Below are 10,772 nucleotides of genomic sequence, written 5' to 3'. Positions count from 1 at the left end.
AAAGCATGTAGAAATTATTTATTGGTCTTGCAATCTGGTTCCCTGGTGGGATTGGGTCTGTCTGCAGGGCTCTGCAGGGCTGTGGGGTCTCCTCACTGAGGGGCCCTACACGGTCACCTGTAGTGCCTGGCCACGGTGGGGTAGAGCCACCACGACGTCCTGGAAAAGGGCGAGTGCTTCTCCCTGGCTCTGAGCTCACTCTTGGCCGCCGGATCCATCGGCTCCAGCAGGACTTGGGTGAATTTCGGGCCGGGCCGGGTGGATCAGTTGTACCCGGCCGTCCTGGGAGATCACCAGGGGCTCGGTCGTGTTCCCTGACTCCAGCTCCAGCACTGAAGGAGCCGCTGGTGCCGGCAGCACCCCGGGGAAGCCTCACAGCAGAGCTGGCACAGGGCATTGCCCGGGCAGAGGGGCAGGGAAAATGTCTTGGCCACGAGCCGCAGAATGGCCAGAAACCCCCTGGCGCAGGAGTTCCCCTCCCCAGCAGGTTTGAGGCAGATTCGGGTCGCATCCCTGCTGTCCTGGCAGGGAAATTCTGGGCACAGGGCACAGAGGGGTCTTCTCCACGGGGCTCCCAGGTAACACCGAGATGCTGTGGGGGAGCTGAGCCCTGCCTGAGGGCAGCCCCAGCCCAGCAGGAGCCCGGCTGACACCGAGCTGCTGGCCATGGCTATCTCAGCGGCAATGCCGTGCCAGGCGTGGGGAACAGCTTCCCCTCAAATAGGGAGAGCTGAACCTTAGAGCCACTTGCTCTCCTGCTGGAACGGTGTCGGTGTCAGGGGGTGGACAAAACAGTCGAGGGAGGCCTTTGGTGTGAGATTCTGAAGAAAGTTCTTTCATCAAAGGGATCTGGAACCGAAGAGCCCCACCCTAGTATGCTCAGGATTTTATCCAGCACCTGAACCGGTTGTAGTAGATAGGGACAGGCGAACGGAAGATTTCGGGATGTGATGGAAAGCAAAAACCCTTCCCCCTCACCCTGCAACACGTTATCTATTACACCCAGAACATGTAACCACACTTAACCCAGCAGTTTTTCACTCCTTACTAACCCTAGAGACCCTACCTTCTCCCCCCGACGTAGCAAAGTCCCCCGAGGATATTTAACGCCATGAGATAAGATAGTAAACGCCATTTGACCATCCACCACATTGGTGTCAGTGCGTGTTGGTGGCCCAAGTTGCCTGTGCAAGACCAGGCTGCCATGCTGTTCCTTGCAACCAGGTCGCCTTGCCTGCCCCTGAAGGCAACATATCTGGTGTTGAAACCCGGGAGGATTCACTCTGGTAGCGGGTGTCGCCTGGACAAGATACAGCAGCTGGAGCAGTGAGAGCGAATTACTGGTGGGGGAGACATCCCCGAACCTGTGGTTCATCATGGATGCCATCATGAAGGTCGTGAGTGTGATTCATAAGCAGTGGGGTATTAAGTGCAGACTCAAGGACTTTTATCTTGCTATCACGAGGCTCCTTGAGCTTGGGGCAATTGAACGTTCCGTGGATATATTACATCCGGAGGTATGGGAGAAATGCACAGCCATGCTGGCTGAGGACACGAAATCCTCAGGCAGTGGCAGAAGCCTTAAGGCGTGGGGCAGAGTAGAGAAAGCCCTTCGTGGAGCATTAGAAGAACAGGAGACATGGAGCACAGCGCGCACGTGTTTATTGGTTACACCCAAGCTATGGGTAGGAGCGGCAATGCAAACCGCTCCTGAGGGCGATCTGCCCAGGAGCGGGGATCCAGGGGGGCCTGACGTGTCACCCCCCTCCCCAAGCCAAATCCCAAACCTCCCCATGGAACCTTCCCAAAAATCTGTGGGTTCCCCATCCGTCCTTCCATCGCCGGTCAGCAATTCGGCGCCGGAGGTGCAGCAGCACGTGGAATCCTTTTGGCAGGGACTGGTGAAGGAGGCCACAAACGCAGAAACCGGGGCTCAGGAAGAGATCCGAGCCGTGCCATCCCCGTACCCTGCTGAAAATGGCACTGGCAGCCAAGGAGATGGGTGGGGCGCGGGCGGTCTCGGCACGAAAAGCCTGGAGGTGTGGGGTTTTACGAATGCGAGTATGCGGGAGAAAGAGAAGGAGAATGGCAGAGGGCTCGGAGCCAATTGGCATCCGTGCCGGACGCTGCTACCATTTAAGGGAGAGACCTCCCCCTGTAGAAGGCAGGGCTAGCCCGGGGGGCAGAAGCGGTGCCACCCCTCAGCGGAGGAGCGGGGCTGGAGCCGCACAAAAAAGGCACCGAGCCCCAGAAGTGCACTGGCATTCCACTACCGACTCTGAGTCCAGCAGCAGCTCTGGCAGCTCGGAATAGCTGATGGAAGCCGGCTGGGACTCTGAAACGGAGGGAACAGAGCCAATGCAATCTAAAACAAAATCGAGTAAAGCTTTAAGCCGCACCGAAAAGCAATCACAATACAAACCAGCCCAGTTTACCGACTGGAAAGAAATAAAAATAGCCTGTGCTGAAGGTCCCCAGCGGCTGCCATCCAAGCCTTCCCAGTGAGGATCACCGGTCCGGAAGGGAACCAGCAGAGGGTATATACCCCGGTAAACCCAAAAGATGTACAGTCAATTGGCAAAGCCATTTCAAAGAAAGGAATCAATTCGGCCATGATCTCACCCTCGTCAATGGTCTCTTTGGTAATGACAACTTGCTTCCCTTTGATATTGAACGAATAGGTCGCATGATACTTGATGGTGCAGGAATGATTGTGTTTAGGCAGCAATGGGAGGATAATTGTACAAGGCTATTAGCCCAGGCATCTGGAGCAGGACAACCACTGCACGGCTCGAGCTTATCCAGGCTGATGGGAAAACATGATGATATGATCACGCCTCGGCAACAAGCCACACAGATGCAGGCTGAGGAGGTCAGGGCGACCACTCGGGCTGCTAGGGAGGCTATTCGTGCCGCCTCTCTAGTCATGGCCAAGCCGTCACCGTGGTCCACCGTGAGGCAGGCGGAGAGTAAAAGCTTCACGCAGTTTGTGGATCGCCTGCAGGCAGCGATAGACTCCTCTACCCTGCCTGTGGAAGCAAAGGGCCCCGTGGTAGCTGACTGCTTGTGCCAGCAGTGCAACTCTGTCACCAAGGATATCTTACGTTCCCTGCCAGCCGGAGCCAGCCTGGCTGACATGATCAGACATGTAGCAAGGGAAGAGCACTTAACACCCATTCAGGCAGCCATCCACACCCTGACCAGCGCAATGGCATGCTTCAAGTGTGGTGAGGCAGGTCACATCGCGGTGAGCTGTCCCCAGCCGGCACGGCAGCCCGCCACGGCACCCCACCCCAAGCACGCTCGAGAGGAGCCTGTTGGGGCTGTGGGAAGAAGGGACACCTCGCCATGGACTGCAGGTCCTGACCCCAGGGAAATGGGAAAGGGAGGGGGCGCGCGGGCTGCACTCAGCCTCCTCCCACCGCGAATGCAAGGCGGCCCATCTATGCCAAACCCCAGTGGGGCTGGGGGCCCTTATACCTCAAAACCTTGCCCTCAAAGGTCACCAACACCCCGACCGGCCACGTAGATGCCTTCCAGATTGGCCACTTAGCCGATTCAGACCCGAAACAAATCTTTTGCATGCTAAAAGCTACCTTTCTATCCTTGAAAAAATGCAACCCAAACCTAACTGATTCCTGCTGGCTTTACTACGATGTAAAATCCCCTTTATATGAAGGGATCGCTCTAAACACCCCCTTCAGCTACTCCACAGCCAACGCTCCCCACCAGTGCAGATGGGACACTCCCCGCAGAGGAATCACCCTGAGTCAAATCACAGGCCAGGGCAAATGTTTTGGCAATGCAACCTTAGCAAAGCGGAAAGGCAACCTCTGCACCAAAGTTGTCAAGCCCAACAGAAAGACCAATAAGTGGGTGGTCCCATCCATGTCTGGGATGTGGGTTTGCCAGCAATCTGGGGTGAGTCCTTGTGTGTTCCTTGCCAAATTTAATGACTCTATCGACTTCTGTGTCCAGGTTCTGATTGTTCCTAGGGTCCTGTACCACTCAGATGAAGAGGTATACCACCTTTTTGAAGAACCCGGCAGGCTCCACAAAAGAGAAATAATCACAGGTATAACTATCGCAATGCTGCTCGGCCTGGGAGCAGCTGACACAGCCACGGGTGTGTCAGCCCTCGCGACCCGACACCAAGGACTTTCTCAGCTGCAAATGATCGTTGATGAAGACTTGCAGAGGATCGAGAAATCCATCTCCTTTCTAGAGCAATCAGTCTCCTCGCTTTCAGAAGTGGTCTTGCAGAACAGGCAAGGACTGGACCTCTTGTTCATGCAACAAGGAGGACTGTGTGCAGCCTTGAAAGAGGAATGCTGCTTTTATGCAGACCATATGGGAGTCGTTAAAGACTCCATGGCAGAACTCCAAGATAGACTAGCTCAGAGAAAGAAAGACAGGAAATCCCAGCAGAGCTGGTTTGAATCCTGTTTCAATCAATCGCCTTGGCTCACCACTTTAATTTCCGCCCTGGTAGGTCCACTGGCAATACTGCTTCTAGCTGTTACCTTAGGACCATGCCTGCTGAACAAGCTGCTCTCGTTTGTTCAGGCCTGTCTAGAACGGGCGAACATTCTGTTTGTAGGCCAGCAACAAATGCTGTAAACCAAAAACTGCAAACACAGTTGCAAAAACCTTCTAAACTCGCCTTGCGAGAATTACTCAGGTTTACCAAACCCCTTTTTCCTTACCAAGTTACAAGTTTGTACGTCACTCCAGTGCCTATATCTATGACTATCTCATTTTATGTATGAAAAGGAGGGGGGAGATGTAGTAGATAGGGACAGGCGAACAGAAGATCTCGGGATGTGACGGAAAGAAAGATCCCTTCCCCCTCTCCTCCTACAGCACTTTATCTATTGCCCCAAAGAATGTAACCACATCTAACCCAGTAGTTTTCCACTCCTGACTGACCAAAGAGACCCTACCAACACCCCCCGACGTAGCAAAGTCCCCTGAGACTATTTAAACCCATGAGATAAGATAATAAAGGCATTTCGACCGTCCACCACATTGGTGTTGGCGTGTATTGTTGGCCAAGTAGCCCAGGCAAAGCCGGGCTGCCATGCTGTTCCTTGCAACCAGGTCGCCTTGCCTTCCCCTGAAGGCAACATGAGGCTTGGTTATGTTTTGAACAAAGTACTACTCAAGTAGGTTTGGTTGACTTAGAGAAAGAGAAAGACATAAGAAAAACCATTGCAGAGCAAAATTATTGGGAGATAACCTGTGGTGAGGATCTATTATAGACCATAGCACAGACTGCCGAAGGGGAAGATTGCTGCCACTCCTGTGAGGACGGATCCTCCGGCTCTGCCTGCACGTGAAGTGGATAAAGCTGCACTTCCTCCTCCTCGGCGTCCCTCTGGGAAGCAGCAGTGGAGTGTGCACAGCCTGTCGGGCCCCCAACCCCAAGAGCTGATCTCTTTAAATAAAGGCATTTTAAAGGAGAACCACCTCCTGCCCATTTATTACAATGGTGACACTGTTCTATGGGTTTAAGGCGGAGATACACTGTCGAACATAGATGATAGGTATTGACACGATATTGTAAATAGATTGTATGTAACTTTTGATATAAAATGTGAATCCTACCCGAGGCAGCAGGCAGAACACAATGGCCTGCTTGTTAGACCGAGTTTGACAGGTCAAAGAAAGAATGTTATGGATAAGAAAAAACCAACAACCTTGAGAAGCCAATCCTGTGCATTTAAGACTCCTTCTTTGGCTGCATGGACTGGGAAACAAAGACTTTTACACTCTTGGGGTCATCCCAGCACAACAGGCCCCGAGAGGCAGCATCAGGGGGCACACGTGGGCTGTGCCACCAGCGCCTTTCCCTGGAGAAGGAAAAATCCAGCTCTTCCCTGCTGAGACAGCGGTTGAGAGCAGAGTGAAGACTCATCCTTCCTGAAAGGCTGCACAACCATAGGAAGGCATTCTGCCAAAATGAGACAGAGCTCTGAGGGAAGCAGGCACGTTCCCATGGCGACCAGTCCAACTGCACCAGGAGCCTCCATGTGTGTCCACATTGTTCTCCCCGGGCTGTTGGCACATGGACAGTGGTTGTCCAATGACATCCCCCTGACTGGCATTGTTCTCCAGGAAGCCTGGAGCTCTCCTTGGCCAAAGTTCCCCAATCCGGACCCTGCAGAAATGTCCTCAATTCCCCTCCAAGGGGACCTCAGCACAGCAGTGGCCTCACAGCTCTTCTCCCTCTGCTCAAGAATCCCCCACAGGGACATTCTGCTCTCTCCTCCATGGGCACCAAGCAGCAAAACTCCCGAGGAAAATCTTCCCCCGTGGATCCTGCGGCTCCTTGGCTGAGGTCCAGAGCAAACAACCAAGGCAGTGGCCTGAAGTGTTTTCCCAGCTGGCACACACTTATCTGCCGGATGCACATTGTCCCTGCGGAAAGAGAGGTGCAGAACCCTTCACTAATGGCCTGGAATGTCCAACAGCAATCTCAGCCATGGACAGCTCTCGGGAACCACTGCACCGTGGATTTTCCTTCCTGGAAGGCCAAGACTGGGAATGTCCTGCTGGTGCCTCAGGGCCTGGCTGAACAGGGCTTGCCAGAGATGCTGCCAGGGCACTGACAGCCCTGCTCCTCACAGGGCACCTCTGTCACCCCGTCAGCTCCCGGGGCATTGCCCAAGCCTCAGCCCTGCCTGCAAGGTGATCAACAGGCGATCGGCGCTGCCCAGCGCTCCCAGTGTCTCCAGTGGCTGTACATCCCAATCACCTGCTGCCCTTGACTCCAAGTCCTCCCACATTCCTCTTTTCCCTGAGTCTGGGGTCCCGACGGCCCTGGAAGAGGGGTCGGTGCCCACCGCTGTTTCCTCAAAGTGCCAGAGCGGGAACAGGGGCAATTCTGCTGGGGCCCAATGGATTTTGGCATGGACTCAGCTCTGGGCTGGCCAAAGGGAAAGCTCTGGGAGGGAAGGGGCAGCAGGAGATGGGTATATTAAAAATTGTGGGAGGTTCTGACTCAGGGAAGAAATTATGATGTCTGGCTCTAGATTAGAAGGTTGAAGGGTAGCTTTATTAAAGCAAAATTATATTATTTTCCTATGCTATTTAAAGAGATACTATCCTATTCTTCATACTTACTTACTTAGCTAGCTAATTAATATACTCGTGACTCTGCAGGGAGTCCGAGACACGGTTGAATTAGATTGATCATTGAACTGAAACAAATTTTACTAAATTTAATCATGCAATCACTTCAGGCAAACAATCTCCATGCCACATTCAACTTGGGAAAACAAACAAGCAGAGATAAAGATTGTTTTCTCTTCTTCTCTCTGTGCTTCTCCTGAAAGACAGAATCATGTCTCTCTGTCCAGAGAATGTGAATGTCACAGATGGGGGAGCTGGCTCTGGAGGCTCTAGGGGGATGGATTGTGTTGGACTGGGGGCTGTCCCCACCAGGGTCCATCTGCTCTCAGCCACCCCATGCACAGACCACCCTGCACCAGGCAGTCCCAGAAAGGCCAAGACTGGGAATGTCCTGCTGGTGCCTCAGGGCCTGGCTGAACAGGGCTTGTCAGAGATGCTGCCAGGGCACCGACAGCCCTGCTCCTCACAGGGCACCTCTGTCACCCCGTCAGCTCCGAGGGGCTGCCTGGGGACAGGTGCCCACTCCCCCATGGCCCCTGGCACGGGCCCATCCTGCTCAGGGCCAGCGCTGGCCTTGGCTCAGGGCCAGGGCCATGGCCCAGGTGCTCTGGGAGGGCTCAGGGGCTGCAGGTGTGACAGGATCAGGGGCAGGGCAGGGCACGTTCCCCTCTGGACACTGCTCTGGGGATGGAGCTGGGACGGGTCTGGCACCTGCAGGGAAAGGGATCTGGGGCTGTGCGGATGTGGGAATTGTCACCGCTGAGCCATGGCCCAGGCCTCAGCCTTGGCTGCAGGTGATCAGCATGGCCCAGGGCTCCCAGTGTCCCCGGGACGGGAGATGCCGATGCCCCAGCTGATGACATGTCCCTGGTTCCCCTTGTTCCCCACATGCTGGGTTTGGGGCCGGGCTCCGCTCTGGGCTGTCCCACAGGGAAAGCTCTGGGAGGGAAGGGGCAGCAGGAGATGGGGGATCTGGCTCTGGGGGCTGTGGGAGGATGGATTGTGTTGCACTGGGGGCTGTCCCCACAGGGTCCCCAGGTGCCTTTGGCTCCCTGCCTGCCCCCCTGCCCCCCCAGGTGCCTGGGCCCCTCCAGGGGCAGCTGCCCCGGGCAGGAAGCTGGAGGGATGCCGGGCAAGGGGGCTGGACCCGTGCCACAGCTGGGCTGGGGTGGACTCTGGGCCAGGGCTGGGCTTTTGGCCAGGGCTGGGGGCTGTGCCAAGCCGGGCTTTGGCCTGGGGGCTGGCAGGGAGGGTGCAGGGAGGAGTCCCGGCAGGGATAAAGGTGCTCCTCACCTGCTGCAGCCTCACCCAGCGCTGCCCGGAGCCAGAGGAAGATGAAGGTGGCTGTGCTCAGCGTGGCCCTGCTCTTCTCCATCCTGCTGTGCCCCCCGGCTCAGGCCCAGGTGAGGCACCCGCCAAACGCTGTCCCCACACCCTGCCCTTTCTGGCCTCCCACCCCACCCTTTCGCTCCCTCCTCTGTGGCCCATTCAGGGTCCCCAGCCGCCCTCCCACTGACCATTCCCAAGGCCTTTCCTTCCATGGCCCCCCTCCATCCTTTGCCTTTCTTCCTGGCCTCGGCAGAGGGGTCCCCCTGGACAATTCCCTGACTCACCCCCACTGCCACAGCATCTCCCAGTCCCGTGGGTTTTGTCCCCTCCCGTCCTCGTCCTTCTGTCCCCACCAAGCCCCTGCCCTGCACTCCCATGGCCCTGCACCGCAATTCCTTTCTCCTGCCCTGGGCCTTACACCCTGCTCCTCCCACACCCCAGCCCTGTCCCCTGGGCCCTCAGCTGAGCCCACATCAGTGACTTTGGGTCTCCCCCACCTCAAAAAGATCTCCTGGGAGTCCCTGAATTCCCATCCCTCTGCCCCCACCCTGCTCCCTGCACTCGTGTCCCCCCACAGCCTGACAAGTTCCAATGCAGTCCCAGCCTTTGTTCACCTTCCCAGGCACGCCCAGAAGAAACCCAGGATGATCTCGTGAAGGTGAGTGGGGTGCTGGCATTGGAGGGCACCCCCTCAGGGGACTCGGGGGCAATCCCCCCATCCGGACATCCCAGTGACCAGCGAGGTGACGTGGTCCCTCTGAAGGTGGATTTAAGCAATGTGGCCGTGGACAAGCCTGTGGTAGGTACCATGAGTTCTGCTGGTGTCAGACCCTCCCCTTGCATGGCCTCCAGAGCCCAGGCCATCCCAGTTTGTCCCAGCCCAGCCCAGTGCCTCCATTGCATCTCTAACTATTCCTTTGTCCCCAGCCCCGGGTGGCTAAAAAGCTGGTGTCTCTTCTGCGACCAAAGCGCCTGGCTGCCGCTCTCCATGGATAGGTGAGCAGATGGTGGTGGTCCCCCGACCCCCCTTTAATCTGTGATTTTTGAGGGGAACTCTGGAGTGTTCTCGGTTCGCAGAGTTTGGGGCCAGCAGAGGGACAGAAATGAGGCTTTCACTGATCCATTTCCCTGGGGTGCTGGACAGAGCATTTCCCAGGTGTTTCCTGGCATTTGGGGAGCTCTGGGGAACCCCACAGTCCTGGTGGGGGCAGGGAGCTTCTCTGGCAGCTTTTGGAGCTTCCCAGGGCTTTGGCGGTCTGAATGCTCTGTGGATCTGAGGAGCCAAATCCTGTCCTGGGTCTTCCCAGGGCCTCAATTCATTTCTCCCTCAGAAACAGGGCTGGGCACAAGGCCCCTCTCCATTCCCAGTGGACACAGGGGATCACCTTTTTGGGCTCTGTGTTTTAGCATTGGAACTGTTGGTGAACACCATGACCTTCTTGTCCCCCTCCAGGACCACGAGGAGATGATCATCCCTGGAGGAGTGGCCTCATCCCCTGTGAGCCCTCAGCCTTTTTCCTAAAATGAGCAATAAAACCTTTCAGCAAAGTTACGCTCTGTATCCGTGTGTATTTTACAAACAAAACCCCCCAGATCTCCAAGAGGTTTCACCCAGAGCTGTTGTCCTGTCCCTGCGTCCATCTGCCCACCCCATCTCTCTGTCACTGTAACCTGCATGTGGGAACCCAGGACATCCCTCTGGCTGGCCTGGCTGTCTTGAGCCCCTGGCAATGGGCTCGGAGACCTTGGCACAAAGTCAAAAACACCTGTGGCTTCAATTTTAGCCCATGGAAAAAACTGCCAACCTTACGTGAAAAATTACAAGCCACAAGGATTTGAGTAGTGTGGTAGTTGAATTAACACAGAGTGAAAAAGTAGAATTTTGGGGCTTTTTAGAATGTGCTTAAGGGGTTACAAGATGGAGGGATTTGGGCGTGTCCTGACCTTCTTCTCCTTCTTCTTGCCCTCCATGTCTTGGTGTGATGGTGACATTTTTCTATTGGTTTAAGGTAGAGACACACCGTCCAACATAAATGATAGATATTGGCACGTTGTTGTAAACATAGCACACGTAGTTTTTAGTATAAAATGTATACACCACCCTAGAGGGCAGACAGAATGCCATGGCCAACTTGTTAGACAGAGCTCGGCAGGTCAGAGAAAGAATGTTATAGACAAGAGAAAATAAACAGCCTTGAGAAGCCAAACCTACTCATTCCAGACTTCTTTGGTTGCTCGGGCTGGGAGAAAAAGGACTTTTACAATCTTGGGGTCACCTTGACACTCGGACCCCGAGACTTTGGCATCCC

General features: G+C 55.3%; 1 protein-coding gene across 1 annotated transcript; it reads left to right on the top strand.

Annotated features, from left to right (window-relative positions):
• The first annotated feature begins 8,378 nt into the window (after positions 1-8,378).
• Positions 8,379-10,011, top strand: LOC146764654 (uncharacterized). Its single transcript, XM_085564171.1, has 4 exons — positions 8,379-8,537; positions 9,086-9,262; positions 9,391-9,459; positions 9,917-10,011. Exons 1-3 carry the CDS (start codon positions 8,469-8,471, stop codon positions 9,457-9,459), a joined length of 315 nt encoding a protein of 104 aa, XP_085420297.1. The 5' UTR covers positions 8,379-8,468; the 3' UTR covers positions 9,917-10,011.
• Positions 10,012-10,772: the final 761 nt, after the last annotated feature.

Source organism: Lonchura striata, chromosome 32, assembly GCF_050655825.1.
Source record: "Lonchura striata isolate lonStrDom1 chromosome 32, ASM5065582v1, whole genome shotgun sequence".
Classification (NCBI taxonomy): Eukaryota; Metazoa; Chordata; class Aves; order Passeriformes; family Estrildidae; genus Lonchura; species Lonchura striata.
Note: the sequence above shows the minus strand (reverse complement) of the source record. Positions and strands in the feature narration are given on the sequence as shown.